The sequence below is a fragment of the Carettochelys insculpta genome, chromosome 16, assembly GCF_033958435.1.
Source record: "Carettochelys insculpta isolate YL-2023 chromosome 16, ASM3395843v1, whole genome shotgun sequence".
In the NCBI taxonomy this organism is placed as follows: Eukaryota; Metazoa; Chordata; order Testudines; family Carettochelyidae; genus Carettochelys; species Carettochelys insculpta.
This window is the reverse complement of record NC_134152.1, coordinates 4,520,280-4,538,784: the sequence shown is the minus strand read 5'-3', so window position 1 is coordinate 4,538,784 and position 18,505 is coordinate 4,520,280. Positions and strand designations below refer to the sequence as shown.

The following is an 18,505-nucleotide window of genomic DNA, read 5'->3' as shown; positions in this document are numbered from 1 at the left end:
TCCTGACTTCCCCGCAAAGTAAGTTTCTTAGCATCTCCGTTCATCTTGGAGAATTAAACCTTTTCACAGCTTCAGCATTCCTGGCTGCCAGCAAGGGAAGGTTTTTTTTTCCTTCTTACTGGAACGCTCAGGAGCTCAGATGGAATTCAGTGTTTTAAACCAGAGCTCCCAACCGCTCTCTGTGATCCCCCTTGCAGACGAACGCAAGACACGTTTTGAGTTTCTTCAGGTGCATGAAGTGTTTTGCCTTAGGCCTCCAAGGTCACACATTTGGAAGGCAGAGCCCTGGTTTCTGAAACTGCTCAAGCTGCGTCGTTGTTAAATGAGCTCCTGCATCCCCTGCTTTCGTGCCAAATAATCACCCGAGTGAGAAGTCCCAGAACAGGGAGAGCCCTCCTGGTTTTTTTTCCATTTTCCATCCCTTGTTTGCTGTATTTTTTCCCCTGTTCAGCAAGCAGTCGGGTTGCCTCAGAGGGGGCAGCCATGTTAGCCTGTAGCTTTACAAAAAAACAAGCAGTCCCAGAGCACCTGAAAAACCGACAATTTTGTTCATTAGGTAATGGAGCTTTCAAGGGGGTCTTACTCCCAGAAGCTACGAAATTGGTAGTCTTAATGTGCTATAGGGCTGCTGCTTGTTTGTTGTGTTGCCTAACCTATAACTTTTCTATTTTATCCACTACGACGGGATACTTTGTTGGATGCTTTTTGAAACGACTCATACGAGCTGAGCGCTGCCTTTCCTTTGCTGGAGGCATTTCTCCCAACAGGAGCCATCTTCCCCTGAATACAAACAAATTACGGTGTCCTAAGGTTTCCGCCCGTACATCTAAGTGGTTTGTTTCTTACGTGGTCACACGTCCCCTTGTAGTTGTTGGAAACAAGTCTGCCTTGCTGCCTGCCCTTCATGTGTTCGGCAACACGCACCTCAAGTTTTCTCCTCTTTTTCCATTGCCCTTCAGGAAGAAGAAGGGGAGGACGCAGACATCTCTTCTGGCCCTTCCGTCGTTAGCCACAAGCTGCCTTCTGCCCACGTCTTGCATCACTTCGCTCCTCGTTATTCCGAGATGGGCTGTGCTGGGATGCAGCTGAGGGACGCGCACGAAGAAAACCCGGAGAGCATTCTCGACGAGCACGTACAGCGTGTCATGAAAACTCCCGGTTGCCAGTCGCCTGGACCTGGCCGTCATTCCCCCAAGCCCCGCTCACCGGAAAGTGGCCATGCTGGAAAGCTGCAAGGGACAATACCTCCAGGGCATGGCAAGCACTCAGCCAAATCAGGAATGAAACTGGATGCAGCTAATCTGTATCACCACAAACATATCTACCACCACATTCACCACCACAGCGGGATGAAACCGAAGGAGCAGATTGAGGCGGAAGCCAGCCAGAGAGTGCAGAACAGCTTTGCTTGGAATGTAGAGTCACACAACTATGCAACGAAAGCCCGGAACTACGCTGAAACCCTGGGCATGGCGCCCAACCCCGCGGAGTCCTTGGGCTACAGGTGAGCGCGGGGCTGTCGAGTCCGAGAGCCGTTGCTTGGTAGCAGGGCCCTTTGGGAATAGACTGTGGTAGCGGAGGTGTGGAATTCAAGGGTCACCCTCGGCTGGGCTCCGAGCCTGGCAGCCCTTGGTGGGACAGAGCGAGGGTCTCCCTCCATCGTGGTGGTCTGGCCTTTCCCTTCAGCAGTGATCTCTCCGGGGTCACTCGTGTCGTGCCACCTGGGCTGGGCTGGGCTGGGCTGCTGCAAAGGGCAGTGCCCGCTGTGGGGCGTGAGGGCTGTTCTCTCCTTTCTCATGGGGAGGGGGATGTTGTACTGAGGTCTCTGGGTGCTGCGTGTGCCTCGAAGTTGGCTTCTCACCTCCCGCGTTCACTGCCCGTAAGTTAATGGCTCTGTGGCATGCCCTTGTCAGGCCCGCTGAAGGGGTGGGGCAGGGAGGGGAGGAAGCGATTTCCCGGGGGCCGCTTTGAAACGCCACAGAAGCACGGCTGTGCAACTCCTGGGGGAGACCACCACCTCAGAGCGGCACTAAGGGCTGACTGTCCTAGGCCCCACCCCTTTTGCGCTAGGCCCTGCCCCTTCCACCCTAAGCCCTGCCCATTCTGGGCACAGATCTAGGCCCCCTCCCACCTCGCTCCCAGGCCCGAAGAGGCTGCCAGCCCTCATTAATGGGGAAGTCAGCGTAAGCGCGGTTGGAGCTCTGTATGACTCAGGACCAAAGGTACCTGTGGGAACTTTTCTCGCTCTGTCTCCTAAGAGTAGCTGGAGTGATTGGAGCCTCCATCCCCGGGTTTAGCCGGACAGGGACAGGGCTGTCGTTTCTCGGTGGTGGGGCCGTTTCTTGGCACCAGCTGTGAGGACAACCACGGGAAGGTCTCTGATCCCTCCCTGTGCCGTCTTCCTTTCCCCTCCCCTTTTCCCGTCTGTCTTTCTGGGGCAGGGCAGACGGCAGTGCTGAGAGCTTGTTCCTTTTCTGTTAGGCCAGGGTTGGCTGGTTCTATTCGCGCGTTACCAGGGTAGGCATCATCCCAATGTCTTTCTGACCTGGCTGATGAGTGCTTAGGAAATGCCCTGTGCTGATAAACATTGCCGGGTGTAGCTGATGGAGTGGGCTGCCTGCAGGAGCACCCCGAAGGGGCATGGCTGGAGCAGCGGAGCCCACGCAGCAGAAGTGGGGGGAGACCAGAATTGTTTCCTGCAGGGGGTGGGGTAGATGATGGGCGGAGGTGAACAACGGGGCTCTGGGGGAGGGCTGCTGAGGTGCCCCACCTGGACAGGTTGGTGGGTTGGCCTTGCGGCGGGGGCAGGTGTCAAAGCCCCCATTGCAGCCTGGATTGCTGCATTTCCTGGCGTCTGCGCTTGGTGGGAAATACAAAATCGGGCCTCGTAATTGCCCAGAGGCTCCATGGGGCACCCAGGACGTACACTGAGATCCTGGGAGGAGGCCGGGGTGGAGTTCCCTCTCTCGGGTATTACGCAGTCACTTGCTGTATTCAGAAGCATCAAGGCTGGCCGCGGCAAGAGAAGAACACTGGACGGAGGGACGTGAGGGTCTCAGACCCTCGATGAGGTCACAGGCTGATCCTGTGTGGCTGGAGGAAGACACCCAGGCGAGGAGCAATGCCACCAGCCGGAAGGGCATGTCCTATTCGGGGCGGGGCCGGGGGGAGGGGGTTACATTTCGGCTCCAGAACTGGCCTGGACGTCCAAGCTTGGGCTGTGTTGCCGTGCTGAGGCCGAGATCGGCATTCAGCCCAGACTTTTGCTCCCTCACCAGGACTAGGTCTGCCAAGCATGGTGTCGCATCGCCGTGCCCAGCCCTCCTTCCGTGACAGTGTGCAAGCGGGTGAGGGCATCCTTGGGAGCAGAGTGGACATGCACCCTGCCTCAGCCACTCCTAATTTCATGGCAGTTAAGACCAGAAGGGACCCTTGGGTCATCTAACCTTGATGATCCAGAGCAGCCAGCTAGTTAGCCCTGCACTGAGCTGAACGGGTGTAGACTAAAGTATTTCAGTCCTTGGGAGACCAAACTGTTATGCTGCACTGGCAGAGGACAGGCACGACCAAGGTACCACCACTGCCCCAGGCCCCTACAGCAGCAGAGAATTGGTTAGGTCGGATACGCCCGGGGAGACCAGGTCTCGGGCAGCTTTACCCCAAGGCACAGCCTAGCCTTTGATCGAAACCCTGAAAAACGGTGGTCTGGATCGCAGTGCAGAGCGGTTCCCATCTTTCACTGGGATGCCCCCGGGCTGTGTTGCCGAGCTTCTGTGAACCAGTTCAGCTCGTGTGGCTGTCATCCCAGGGCACCCAACTGCCCCTCAGAAGAGCCCTAGGCCCCTCACCTCTCTGCTACGCATGGGTTCTGCCGCATCGTTAATGTCTCGAGCGTTCTTCTTGCAGCGGGAAAGCGAGTCTGCTCTCGAAAAGAAACGTCAAGAAGACGGATTCAGGGAAAAGTGATGGTGCCTCCTATGACATGCCTGGATCTCCCGAGGACGTGGAGAGGAACCAGAAAATCCTGCAGTGGATCATAGAAGGAGAGAAGGAGATCAGCCGACATAAGAAAACAAGCCACGGGTAAGGGCGTGCCGTTGGACGGCCGTGTTCCTGGGGCAGTGGGGAGATGGGTGAGGGTGCAGTTCTTCAGAAGCCCCACGTCTGTAGCCCCAGCCAGAGTCTGTACCGAGGTGCACCAGTGAGTGATGGGTGTGCAGGACTTGGTGGTGCAGGTGGGGAGTTCTGATTCCCGTTCCAGTTTCCAGGCAGGCGTTCCCATGAGCCTAGTTGCATCAAGGTGCCTCAAAGCCTAGCTGAGCCTGGTTACTAGGGCTCCCCAAGGATCACGCCTTAGTCACTGAGGGCTGGGAGCAGATGTCCTAGCAGTCACGGCCGATGGTTTGGCTCCATGCCCGCCAGGGGCCCGAGAGCCCAGGGATACACCCGGCCCTCTCAAGTGTGGGTGAAAAGGGGGCTTCTCCGGAGGACCCATTCAGGTTCAGCCTATCTGCTGCCTGTCTGGCCTGGGCTCAGACTCATGGCTTCCTGGTGGCCCTGTCTTGGGTTCTCCCACAGCCTCTGAGCGCCAGCAGTTCTGGGAGCTGGATTCTAGTCTGTTTGGGCATCATCAACAGAATTATTAGCTATGTTATATAACTGGAGATAAGCCTCTCCCAGAGCTGGAAGAGCCCTTAGGAGACCATCTAGGCCAGTCCCCTGCCCTCTTGGCAGGACCAAGCACCATCCCCAGCATCTATTTGCCCCAGTCCCTCAAGGGCTTCCTCAAGGATTGAGCTCACAACCCTGGGTTTAGCAGGCTAATGCTCAAACCACTGAGCTATCCCTCCCCACTTCTGCCTGCTACTGCACCACCGGAAGCTGTGCCCTGGCAGAGCAGCATTGGCTGTTCTGGGCATCTCCTGTCCTGCAAGAAGTTCCAGCACCAGGCATTTCCTTGCTGGTTTCCTGTTAGTTTTCCTTTCTCCACCAGCAGTGGTGCCCACAGTTGCCCGACTGCGTAGCGTGTTAATGAGACTGCGTGCCGGGCGCAGGGAGAGTTTCAGTTACTCGTGATGGTACTGTTTCTGCTTGAAAAGCATCCTCCCTGTGCTGCGCATGGACATGCCAAAAACAGTGAGAGGGACCAGGTGGGGGAAGCGATGTCATTTATTGGCACAACTTCTGCAGCGGCAGGAATCAAGCTTTCAGGCTACAGGAGCGCTGCATCTCATCTCAAAAGCTTGTCTCTCTCCCCGGCAGAAGCTGGGCCAGTAAAAGACATGGTCTCTCCCACCTTGTCTCTTGGGACCAGCGCCACTGCAACACCACTGCAGATGGGATTCGTTGCCTGGAACAGGGCTGGGGCTTACCACTGCATGCTCTGGGGAACCCTAGTGGCTCATAGCTGCTGCTCTTCGGGTGCCCATGTGCCCCACTCGCCCGGCCTTGGAGATTTTCATTAGCGGCGCTCATTGATCCCGCTCACTGTTGATATCCTCGTGCCCAACACCAAGGCCGTTCCAGGCTGGATGGGCAAATTGCCCCTTGTTCTGACCCATCCTGCCCTGCGGTGGAGCTGGGCACGTGTTCATTGTGTGCGCCTCAGCTACTTGCTTCCTTAGTTTTCGACCTGAGTTTCGCTTCGCTGCTCAGTTTGCGAGTTAGTTACTGACTGTTTGAGAGTGTTTTTTTTCCCCTCCAGGCAAATCCTCCCCGCATGGGTCATGCCCTGTTCTCCGGGGGTTAAACGTTGCCTCTTTGTGTAGCGAGGCTACCCCAGTCACTCCCGCTGACTGGGACAGTCTCCCCGCTTACGGAAGTGGAAAATCGGTTAAGCCTTCAAATCCCAGCCACGGAAGGACCAGGAAATCATGCTATGCCTTGTAATGGCGGAGTGCCCCCTTCGTTCCGCTGTGGCGCCAGTTCAGGAGAACAAACCTGCACGTCAGCCTCCAGGGTGTCCAGCCCCCTTCTACCTCAGCCCAGCTGTACCGGAGAGGGGAGAGCCTGAGGCTTCCTGTGACGATGGGAAGAAGAAGGTCTGTAACTCCCCTCTGAGGGAATGTGCCTCAGAAGGACCTCGTTCTTCGACCAGATCAACAGTCTCAGAGACTTCATCCTTGACACTTGGTACCATAGAGATGAAGGGCTTCTCTGGTATCAGTGAGCTGGGAAAACCCTATAGGCCTTTTGAGAGCACGCATGGCTGTGAGAAGGCTCCGGTACATCTAATGGAGATGGCTAGAGCAAACGTGGCGCATCTGAACCATCGACTTAACTCCCCTCTCTCGATCTCTACCGAGGTCTTCAGTACCGTGGAAGGCACAGCCATCCACATCCACAGCAGGCACCATCTGTGAAGTACTCAAAATCCTTGATACCGTCCTACAGGGACAAGGTGACTGGGCCGTCGGTACCGCAACTCCAATTGGCATCCCCAGACTTTTGGTACCCAAGGAACTTATCGGTGACTGAGGAAGAGCCTCCATTTCTTAAAGGTACCAGGTGTCTCTTTTGTCTCTGAGACCAACAAACCACTTGGTCTCTGGAACCTCATAAATCCTGGTACCATCACTTCCCCTCTCTCTCCATGCTGTCTTGTTAGAGGAAGAAAAACATGATGATGGAGACCGATGTCATTGGTGTGTTTCCAGGGTTCTCCTGGGTACCCATATAAGAATCCCCTGTCTCAGAGTTGTCCGGTTTCTCCAGAGAAGCCCAGAATATGGTACAGGATTTCCCATTGGATGGTCTGAAGTCGTTCGCAGAGAATCCCATTAAATCATTTCATACTGTGAAAGACTCCAGGACCGCTACGTGTTCGTTAGTCATCTGTGCTCCTGAAAACAAAAGACAGTCCAGTAGATAGCAAATGGCTGAGAGGTCCCACCTGAGACACTTCTTTGGTTTTAAGAGACCAGCGGAACCACCCCCCCAAAAACAGACAAAGCCTCCAGAGATCTTCTCGCCCACTCTGCACGGTTCACCACAGGCTTCGGCATCAGATGCGATGAGCTGATGGAGGCTTCAGACCTTCCCCTGTCGTTAGCCCATCGGCTGCAGTCATAGTCCTGCTTCCCCCCATTTGGGACTGACTCCAGGGCTGTGCTGGGGATTTTTGGAAACTACACAGTATTATTAAACTCGTGCCCCGTGACTGAGGGTGGCCGGGGAGGAACAAGCGATTTTTTGAGAGATGTGATTTTATGATCTTCAGCAATGCACTGAATGAAGTATTTTAAAAGTAAACTCAGAAGCAGACGGGGGTTGGCAAACGCGTGGTAAATGGCTTTATTACCAGTTGAATGGCTCTGGTACAGGTCCTGCTAGTAGCTCGGGCGACTTTTCCACTGTTAACTAGATCCTCTCTGGAGGAAGCAGAGCCACGGAACAGGAACAGGAAGAGGCAGGTGGGTGAACATTAGGACCCAACGGTGCCCCAAATTTCCAGTGTCCTACGCTGCTGGGTATCCTACATCTGGATAAGGACGGCTCTGACTGACTCTCCCATTTCCTGCAAGCTGTGGGAGTTTACTACCTTGGGCAAAACAGTTCTGGAAGTAATATCAGGCTGCACCGTCCGTTTCTCTACCTCGTTACTCTTCAGGGACACTTCCCACGAGCTTTTCACAAGACAGGAAGTAAACTCCCTCCTGCGTTTAGGAGTGATGGTGCCGGTCCCCCCTCAGCACCAGGGAAGGAGCTTCTGTTTGAAGCACTTCCACGTGCCAAAGAAAAACTGACTCCAGTCAGAAACTGTCTTCAGCTCCTACGTCACAGGGCAGTTTGCACTTCCGTGGCTGAAGAGCTGAGATTGCCCTTGCCTGTTTCCAAAGGTGCCAGAGATCAGTTTGGTCACCAGACAGCCTTGACTAGCCGTTTTCAACCTATAGTCCTCAGATCCCCAGGGGTCCCCAGATAATTCCTAAGATTTCCAAAGGGGTCCCCACCTCCATTTGAAAGGTGTCTAGAGGTCCACAAGTGAAAAAAGGTTAAAAACCACTGTCCTAGACGAACAGTTGCTCACTGGGTGAGACCCTCTCTTGACCAGTGGCAAGCTGATTACAGTGTAGACATGGGAGTTCCCTTCCTTCAGCCAACACCAAGGATAACCACAACCACAGAGGTCTCTCTCTTAGGATGGGGCACGCACCACCGTGCTCAGGTGGTACTGAGCAGACGGTCGCCCTCCACATCAGCCTGTTGGAGCTCAAAGAAGTCAGATCTGCCTGCCGCCGTTTTCTGCTGCTCCTCAGAAACAAGTCCATCAGATTCATAATAGACAACATGGCCTGCGTGTTCTGTACCAAGCAGCAAGGAGCGCGAGGTCACCTTCCCTCTGTGCCAAAGTAATGCGGTTATTGAATTGACGTGTGAAACATGGCTGAAGATTTCCAACTGTCTGTCCCCTGGGTAGGTGTAATGTCACAGCAGATGCTCTGAACTGGTGTTTCTCCTGACTGTTCAATGGGAGTTGTGTTCCCAGTTACTTGACAGCCTGTTTCAGCCTTAGGGGTTTCCAGAAGTTGGGTCTCTCCACAGCTGTGAGGAGGAAGCTAAATCAAAATTCCTTGGGGGATACCTTCCTCTTCGCTTGAATGATGAACATGGTTCATGCATTGGCCCTGGTCCCTCTGATTCTCAGAGGGGTGAACAATATCAGACCGGATCAGGCCAAAGTTCTCCTAACGGCCCTGACCTGACTGAGGTGGATGTGCTGTCCTTCATGCTTTCCTGAGACCCTCTGAAGCTCCTCTCCCTGGATGATGGTCTACTGTCAGATCCCAATATGAGCACTTTTTGCCTCAAGGGATGGCTCCTGGGTTTGCAGGGATTAAATTGGCTTGTTCTGTAGCAGACACCAGCTATTGCTAAAAGGTAGGAAAAAGTCTACCAGAAATACTTACCTTTGAAAAGAGAAGAAGATTTAGTCACTGGTGTGAGCTCCAGAAAGCTCTTTCCAAATCTGCCTCGTTTCTACTTATTCTGGATAATCCTTTGCAAGAAAAACGATCCAGACAGTCAGTTCCCTCAGGTTCATTTGGCCGCCTTAACAGCTTTTCAGACCCCCTGTTGAGGAGGTCTCACTTTGCACATCTACAACTGTGAGGTTCGTGAAAGGTCTTGAGAAACCTTTTTTCCATAGGCAAAAGTCTCCACCCCAGTTTGGGAACTTAACTTTGTTCTTAAAAAAAGATTTTATGAAACCTCCTTTTGAGTTGAGAGCAACCTCCCCTGTACTGAACGTGTCTGTCGGGACAGCCTTTTCAGTGACTGTTATGTGAGCCCGCTGAGTTGAAGAGATTGGGACCTTAATGTCAAATCCTCATTTCACGGTACGCTGTGAGGTCTGAGTTTCCGTAAGGCCAAGCCCCATGTTTCCTCCTAAAGTGTCATCTGGGTTTCATCTGAATGAGACCATTTACCTCCCAGTTTTTGTTCCAGAATGCAGGATTCCACTCTGGAGACTGCTTTCTGTACCGCAGCTATCTAGAGCCTCTGAGCCATCAATCTAGAATAAGACCGAGTCATTTTGTAAATCTCCCAGACTGCTTGTTTCATTCACAGACCGATAGAAAGGTTCTGCTGTTTCTATCCATCCTATCAAAATGCATTTCTGGATCGTAGCCCTCCTTGTACACCGTGGCTGGCATCCCACCCTGCTCTGGTGTGGCTTGGGAGGAATCTGTCTAGATGTAAGCTTTCTGTGGAAATGCCCTGGTGCCTGAGCTCTGTGGTTGTCCAAGCTGGTGTCTCTAGGTCTGAGGTGGCAGTTGTATATATAATTGGAGATACACATCTCCTAGAGCTGGAAGGGACCTCAGGAGGCCATCTAGTCCAGTCCCCTGCCCTCTGGGCAGGACCAAGCACCATCCCTGACATCTGTTTGCCCCAATCCCTAAATGGCCTCCTCAAGGACTGAGCTCACAACCCTGGGTTTAGCAGGCCAATGCTCAAACCCCTGAGCGATCCCTCCCCTGTTGGGGATGGAGTTCTTTCCTCTATGCCAGTCTCAGTTCTGAAGCTGCCCTGAAGCGGAACCATCCCTAAAGGCGCGACTTGGAGAGGTAGCTACACCCCGTGTGGCAGTGGTAGTTCTTCGACATGTTCTCCCTGTGGGGGCGCCGCTCCCTGCCCTCCTTCCCCTCTGCTTTGGGAGGAGCAGTGAAGCAGGAGGTGAGGCAGTTCGCCCACCCAAAGAGGGGCAGGCGGGTACCTGCAGAGGTGTGCGGGCCCAACAGACGCCGCCAATGAAAATCTCCCGTTGAGGCCCTGCAGGACCCGTGTGTTGGAAAATCCCACGTGCACAGGGTGAGCGCCCGCTCTCTTCTCGCTCCTGGTGGGTTTATTTGCGCCTGTTTGGACGGTTTTTGTGGCTCGCAGAGCAGGTCCCGGGACCCCTTGTGTAGGAAGCCAGTTACTCTCCCTTGAGGCCTTGCAAAATTCCACCTCCGCTGGCCCCTCGGACCCTGCTGCATCCTCAAGCTGAGGTACGATGTTCTCCACTCCCTCTCCTGGGTGAGGGGGCAGGGAGCGGCCTGGGGGTGCCGGGCGATGTCCGTGTGTGGTCGGTGCAGAGCTGCGAGGCTCTGTCTGTGTCAGGAGATGTGGCTGCATGTGTCAGATGCTGTGTTTGTGTCTGAAGCTCCTCAGGTGCCAAGAAGCAGCTGGCCCATGATATGCCCAGACCCCTCTCCATCGAGCGCCCCGTCGCCGTGCACCCCTGGGTCAGCACCCAGCTCAGGAACGTCGTCCAGCCTTCTCACCCCTTCATTCAAGACCCAACCATGCCGCCCAACCCCGCCCCCAACCCGCTCACGCAACTGGAGGAGGCCCGCAGGCGACTGGAGGAGGAGGAGAAGAGGGCTGGCAAACCGCCCCCCAAACAGAGGTGAGGGGGTTGAGTCTCATCCCAGGGAAAGGGTGAGGGGAGGCTGTTCGGAAGCAGAACCCAGAGGCCAGGAGGGGAGGACACGGGGACCCCCTCAGGCACAGTCTGGGTGCCGCCTGGGACGGGGACTCTGTGGGGAGGGTCAGCCTCTCCAGCTGCTCCCAGCCAGGAGGAGGACACTTGTTTTTTAGCAGCTCTGCGGCGATGTAACGGGGGGCGTGATTTTTCATGGCCTGGGCCAGGGAAGGGAGAGGCAGAAACACGCAGTTCTGGTTCTTCTCTGGCACTGATTCATCGCTGTGCAGCCATTTTTCCAGTCACATGACTCCCTGTGACTCAGTTTCCTCATTAATCAAGCAGCGGTAATAGTCCTGGCCCTCAGGTCCCCTGCAGGAGGGGTATGGGATTAATCCGCTCCTCACGTGAAAGGCATTTGAGACGTGCAGGGTAGTTAACAGCAGTACCTGAAAGCCTTCCATTGCTGCCAAATGCCTTTTTAACCAGCCGTTCGTGCAGCTCTCCAGAGCGGTCTTTCTCAGCCGGCGTACACACGCCCTGGGAGTACACCGAGGTCTTCCAGAAGGTACATCCGCTCATCCAGATATTCACCTACTTTTACAACAGGCTACATTAAAACCACTAGTAAAGTCAGCGCAATCCGAAGGTTCATTCAGACAGTGACTTGCTTCTGTTGCTTCCTGTGCCTTACACTGAGCTGTAAGTACAGGATTTCTATTCCAATTCATTTATTTGATCATAAGTTGGGAGGAAGCCTGTGAGTTTTCAGCGGTCGCCTTCTGCGATAGTTTTGTGAGTGTAAAACAACAACAAGAAGTTGTTTTTAAGCGAGGTGTAGCTTGGTGGGATGCCAAACAGACCTGACTGCTGCAGAGGGGACACTGATCTGGACACAGATTGTGTTCTCTGTAACTCATCGTCTGCTGCCCAGAGCCGGCAGCCCACGCCGCTTTCGTCGACAGCAAAAAAGAGGGGAAGGGGCATCTAAAGACATAGATGTTTTCTCTGGCCCCATGACCAGTCCCCAGGTGAGCACTGGGAGGCATCAGCCGTCTGTGCTTGTGCTTTGGAAAGGAGTAGGCGCTCTCCAAGCCGGGCCTACAACCCAAGCCCGTTTTCCATGGTGTTGGCCTTTGTCCCTGGGAAAGGCCCTTGGTATAAAGGAAGCACCAGACATGTGCTCCAGCAGGGCCAGCAGATTCTGCTGTTTCTCCTAGTGGGAGAGCGGGAATGCTCTTTACAGGCGACTCGAGTGAGCTCAAGAAGAGGGGAACGCGGGAACTCGGGTTTCCTGGCTCTTGGCGTATTCAGATAACAGCTGCGTGTACGAGAGCTGCAGCTACCTGCCCCAAGCTGCCTCCGCTGCTCCCTTATTGTGCTGCTGTGGGTAGAGCAGGGCCATGGCGGGTCTGGTAAGGCGGCCAGCCTTCCGTTCCCAGCATACACCAAGCATCCTGCAGTTCAGGCAGGACAAACGAGGCCCTCTGTCTTGTCCCTATTGGAGGCAAGATGAATTAAGCCTGTAGGTGCCATCTGCGACCTGTATATTTCTTGACCACAACAATGCACATCCCTGGCTCTGGGAGGGTTGGGGGCACCTCTGGGAATGGGCATTTTTCCAAACCTCTTTGATTTTTGGCTGAGAACTCAGCAAAACGTATGAATGTTTTCCTCTCATTTGAACACCTGTTTTGCCCCCCAGCGCCGCTCCCATTTGTGGGTGGTGTTCTAGCTCCCTGGCTGTCTGTGCTTCGTGACGCAGAGTGAATAAACTTTGAAGCTGTGTTAGCACTGGGAGCGGGGGCGGGCGGCAGGGGCTTAGAAACACCACGCGCCGTCGGTCGTTGAGTTGCGCTTTACACGCCGGGCTTGAAAAGGAAGCAAGTGGATTTCCCTCACCCCAAGTTTTCGGAGTCGATATTTACATAGGCACATCACAAAGTCACCCAGCCTGGAAGCCAGTAGTTAAAGGTTAAGAGCTCCGTTTTGTGCTTGGCAAGGTCTCTTTTTGTAGTGAGCTTCCAGCTCAGTTCATAGGAAAGCCTCTCTCCATGGGCATCCCCTCGATGGGCGTGGTCATTTTCAAAGCTGCCAAACGTTTGCGAATTTCAAAGCAAGCGCTGCCTCCGGCTCACGCAGCGGGGGAGTTTGCCTAGATTTTAGGAATGCGTGTATCCAGCACAGATAAAGGATGCTATGGAGGTACAAGGCGCTGCTGGGTACCCACCTGTGGAATTAGGGTTCTGTGCCATTTGCTGCAAGAGCTGTAACCATAACGCCTCGCTTGGACCTAGCGTGTGCCGCAGGACTTCATGAGGGTCTGAAATTAATGAGTGATGGAAAACGTGTCCTCCCCCGTGGCCCCAGCGTCTGGCCCGGGGGCAATGGAGGGATTGTTAGCAAAACTGCCACCCAGAATTTGACACACAGTTTCCCCTGATTGTGTAGCTTCCAACCCTCCAGAGGTGGGTGTGCGCTGCAGATTCAGGGGAGCGTGTACCCCTCACCGGTGTTCCCTGGAAGCTGAGTGCTTGGGCGGCCACCCAGGAGAGATTTGGGTGCCACCCAGCTGATTAGCGAAGCACCCACAGATGGCAGCGTGGGTTCCTATTGTGGTTCACATCCTCACGTGCTTTAGTGCACACAACAAAATTTATTCTACTCAGGCAGCAAAAAATTCAAGGGACTCCTGCTGCCCTCCAGTGTTCCCTGCGAGCTGTGCGCTTGTGCGGCGGCTCAGGACATAGTCCAGTGCTGCCCGGCTGATGAACAAGGTGCCTAGGGTTCGGCTGTCGTTTCTATGGATGGTGCACATTTGCACATGCAAGGGACAAAAATGATTCCACGTATAGATGGAAAAAATGAGGGACCGATGCTCCTCGCCCCCAAATATCTGACTGGCTTCCAGGCTGGATAGATTCAAAACTACCCCCTGAATTAGCAGCTGGCGGGTAGGGGGCCAATGGCAGCCGAGCTGATTCATGGGAGGGGGCCAGAGCTAGCCCTGATTTGCTGTCACATGTCAGGGGCCAGAGCTAGCCCTGATTTGCTTCTTTCAAAGACGTTAAAACCCTCCCGCCTCTTGGATTGGCAATCAGGAAATGAGTCCTGCCCTTAATAAGCCGAGCTGCTCTACGCAGCCTCGGGAGGAATCTGAGAAGCAATGGGGTTTGCGTAGCCCAAGGAAACGCCAGCCTGGCCTGGCACAGGCAGCTGGCAGGGGCCGGGTGTTTACATTGCAACCCTGGATGCAGGACTGCCCAGGGAGCGTTCTCCACTGGCTTACACAGCCGGCTCCAGGGGAGATGGATTCGTCCGGCTCTGCAGAAATTCTTGCTCTCGCTCAAGTGGAAAGGAAGTTTCTCCTCCTGCTTTTTCGTGGGCGGAGGGGGGACGCGCAGCGTATTGCAAACGGCAGCAGCGCTAAATTCCCTCGGCACAGATGCTGCATGTGCTGCTGGGCCGCATGGCCCCTCTGTGGAGTGGAGGAGGCGGTAGAGGGGCACCACCGGGCGTCTGCAGAGACCGACAGCCTCTGGAGGCGGCCGTCAGCAGAAATCACATGCCCGTCAGCTTGCACAGATGTCCCTGGCTTGCAGCGCTCCTGCCTGGGGACACTGAGCTGCTGCCCGGAGGGCTGGTTAGCAAGGCCCACTTTGCCCAGCTTCCGCTCCTCCTCGTGTGAGCCGCTGAGCCTTCTCCCGCGAACGGCGCAGCGCTGCAGGAAGGGCTCCCTGCCCCAGGTCGGGGAGGGGAGCAGCTGAAATATGCAAGAGCTGACCTGGAACCCGCGTCCTCTCTCCGTGGCAGCCAGACCTTGCGAGCAGCACCATCAAGGCCGTCTGTGGTCCCCATCCTCTGCCCCCTCCAGCAGGGCCTGAGCAAGCAGCACTAACCCCCTCCTCCCACCGCCCCCCGGTGCTGCCCTGTGGGGCTGAGCACCCTCCAGCTCACCTTTGCAGAGGATGCAGAAAGACACGTGTCACTATTAAACCTCAGCACCCGCTGCTGGCAGCGAGCATTAGCTGAGGCTCTGAGAGCTCCAGCGACTCACCAGGGCGCTAACAGAACCGGGGGTCAGCCCTTCAGTCTGCCCGTCCCACTCCCCATCAGCCCCCAGCCCAGGGTCTGCCGCGTGGAATCCTCTCCCAACACACGCAGACGGACACGCCGGCCTGTGACAGAGAGGGCCGCAGGCCGCAGGGCCATCCCATGAATGGGCTCGGCTGCCACCGGCCCCCGGCTGCGTGCAGAGAGGTGCTGGTGCCAGCACAGCCTTGTCCTGGCTGGGAGCTGGCGTGGGGACCACGGAAGGAACAGGCCGGAAACGTGTCCTGCCCGGCAGCGTTTTGGTGGACCGAGTCGAGCGGCTGCAGCGGGAGGCCCATTGCTGGGCAGCTGGAGCGTGCGCTGTCTTAGCCAAGCCAGCTGCTCGGTACAGCCCAGGGGCTCGGCCCGTAGGTTCTCGTGTGGCGTGGCTGAGGGCACATCCCACCCAGCCCCTGGCTCCTGGCCCGGCCGGGGAGGTTTCAGTGCCAGCGCCTGGCCTGCTCTGCTTTGCTGTCGCTCTGATGGAGTCGGAGCTGCCTCACCCCCCCGGCTGGGCTGTGAGCACCTCCGGTCCCCAGCAGGATCAGCCTGTGGCAGAGGCTGAGTTGTTGGCTGTAGTAACATGGGGCTGGGCTCCAGAGGAGCACGAGACCTGCGCCCCCACGTTAAACCGCCCCCCCACGGGCAGCCACTGCCAAGCCCCTGCCCCAGCTCTGGGAGGGTCAGCACCAGCTGACCAGGCGTCCTGAGGAAGGACCCCAGTTTAGGAAAACCCAGCGCTGCCCTCCCCCAGCCAGGACTGTGAGCCAGGGGGTCCCACCAGGGCCCGCTCTGGGCTGTCCCGGCTTGGGCGGGTGTGGGCTTGGGCTTGGCCCCCGCGGGAGCAATGCTCCTTGGAGCCTCGGCCCGGACCAGATGCTTAGCGGGGCCGTTCTTGTTTCTCATGGCAGGTTGAAGCCCCAGAAGAGACCCGGCACTGGCGCGCCCCCGCCGTGTGAGAGCATCGTGGTGGCGTATTACTTCTGCGGAGAGCCCATCCCCTACCGCACCTTGGTCAAGGGGCGTGTGGTGACGCTGGGCCAGTTCAAGGAGCTGCTCACCAAGAAAGGGAACTACAGGTGAGGCGGAGGAGAGGCCCACGGGACGGGCCATTCGGCCGAACCTGCTCCTAGGTCCCTGTGCCCCAAGAGGGGAGCCGAGGCCTCTCTCCGAGTCAGCAGAACTGGCACCTTACTGGGCACACCCCCAAGCATTGGACGTGGCCTGGGAGCTTGGCTCCCAGTGGTTCTCCTGCAAGGGAGCCACACAAGGGACGGTCCCAGGGAGGCTCTGTTCCGCAGTCAGCCGGGAGCGCCGTGATGCTAACCCCAAAGCAGCAGGTGTCTGTGGGGAGCAGGAGACCACGGCAAGTGCCCCTAAATCCCCACTGCCCGTGGCAGATGGGGGGGGAAGGGTTCAAGTATGTGCTGCCAAGGGCCCCTCTCCAAGGGCAGGGACTGCAGGTGAGTGAGGGCGGCTGGGAAACCTTTCCCAGCGTTGAACGGAGCCGCTTGCGGTCTCCGCCGGGCAGAGAGCCTGGGAGTTGGAGAAATGAGCAGGCTCGGGCCCCAGCGCCGCCCAGCCGGTCCAGCACCGCAGAGCGGGTGCCTGAGCTGGGCAGGGTGGCAGTGCCACGGAGTCCGAGGGCCCTGGCATCCCTGGCAGAGAGGGCCAGCGCCCGCCGTTAGCGGCGACCCGGAAGCCGTGTGAGCGCTGCGCCCAGCTCTGGATTCACGGGCCAAACGCAGGCGACGTGGCCGGAGGCGCTGGCCTGTGGCCCTCCGCCCGGCAGTGCCGCCGCTGTCGTTAGCTGGGAGAAGTTGAGGCTCGGGAGGCTTCTGGGGGGGTGTTCTTGGGAAGGCCGGGAGAGGAGCCGATTGCCAGGTGGCCGGGGGAGGTCAGGGCAGGAATCCCACCTGGGTCCTGGCTGCATGGCTAGTGGCTGTTCCTAAAGTGGCTAGGTAGGGGGCTTGGTTCCAAGCCATGCTGGTGCCGTGCTGCTGTCCTGTCGTGGCCCTTGCACTGCTGGGCTCCCTGCAGCCCCGCCGTCAGGGTGGAGGAGGCCCTTTGTCCTGGGCGTGGTTTCCCACGTGCAGGAAGAGTGGGTCGCAACAGCCGTGGCTGCGAGCGACTGTCTGCTCGTGCACCACGCCTGCAGCCCTCCCGCCTCCCCAGGCTCTGCCGGGGCCGAGCGTGGTTTGCATGGAGGCCAGCTGCATTCTGGGACCTGTAGTGTCGCCGAGCCATGTTGCTGACCCTCAATGGGTGAGCAGCTTTGGTGTGAGCTATGGGACCGTTCGGGGGAGAGCGTCGGCCCAGCCTGGGCGCTGGGGCCACTCCCGCAGGTATTTGCACTAAATTGGCCACGTCAGTCGTGAAGAGCCGGCCAGAACCTGCAAAGCTTATCAGCAGGAGCGTGGGACTGGTGCCTGAGTCTGGGCCTCTGCTAGCGCAGGCATCTGGGGTCCCTTCTGCTGCGCTGCTCTGGAAGGAGCGGGATTAGGGGGAGGCCAGGAGAAAGGGGTGTTAGATCTGGCCCTGGGTGTTAGGGATATCTGTTGCTCTTTAGCACACACAGCCCCCTGGGGCGTTATTACAGAGGAATCAGATGTAGGCCCGGTTGAGCTTGGGTCTGTGTCACAGCCCATGGCTGGGGCGGGTGCTGACCTGTTGGGTGGGACCCTGCTGTGGCCAGCTGGCCGATCCCATTCACACACCCTCTCTGCCCCGCAGGTATTACTTTAAAAAAGTGAGCCACGAGTTTGACTGTGGCGTGGTGTTCGAGGAGGTGCGCGAGGACGAGGCCACCCTGCCCATCTTCGAGGAGAAGATCATCGGCAAGGTCGAGAAGATCGACTAACGGGAGAGCAAAGGGGCCTGGGAAAGGCTTCGGAAATCTAGCCAGTCTGGGGGCAGAGCCGGGGTCGGCGCTCTGGGAGGCCCAGATCCCCCGGCGCTGGGCAGACCCAGGCTGAGGGAGACGCCTCCATCCCTCCGGAGGACTTCAGAAGCTACGAGTTGCTGGGGGAGAGGTTCCACTGCGCAGACCGGCTGGTGACAGACAGAACATGACGTGTCTTGTAGCATTGTACAGTCACATTAGAAAGTGTAAGATGACCTTGTTTACTAAAGCTGCATATTTTTGATATATTGTAATAAAAGGAAAATCTTTCCAATGTCACGGTGCTCTTCCGTGCACGTCAGACCGACAGGGACTTCGGAGTTCACCCTGCGTGCGCAGCCGTCTGCAGTCTGGCCTTCGGCTGCCTCTCCCTGTGTCCGGACGGGAAATGGCTTTCAGTTGATGCTACTGTGTGTGTGTTGAGTTGGAGAACACCCTCAGGGACCTTCTCACAAGCTGCTGTCTCCGAGGCTGATCTGGACGCTGGCTTGCAAAGGCCGTAGCAGGACGACCTGGGAGTACTTTTTTTTTTTTTCCCCCTCCAGGCATTCTTGTGGCCGAGTGAGCCGGGGAGGAGGGGGTTGTTTTTAGAAGCTCTTAAC

General features: G+C 56.7%; 1 protein-coding gene across 2 annotated transcripts in view; it reads left to right on the top strand.

The window, feature by feature from the left end:
• AXIN1 (axin 1) overlaps positions 1–18,231 on the top strand; it is a 114,734-nt gene extending 96,503 nt beyond the window's left edge. For both annotated transcript variants that reach the window (XM_075010836.1, XM_075010837.1), the window contains exons 6-10: positions 960–1,504; positions 3,907–4,083; positions 10,649–10,894; positions 15,913–16,080; positions 17,735–18,231. In XM_075010836.1, the coding sequence (XP_074866937.1) occupies positions 960–1,504; positions 3,907–4,083; positions 10,649–10,894; positions 15,913–16,080; positions 17,735–17,861 (1,263 nt within the window). In that variant the 3' untranslated portion in view covers positions 17,862–18,231. The remainder of the gene's footprint in view (positions 1–959; positions 1,505–3,906; positions 4,084–10,648; positions 10,895–15,912; positions 16,081–17,734) is intronic.
• Positions 18,232–18,505: the final 274 nt, after the last annotated feature.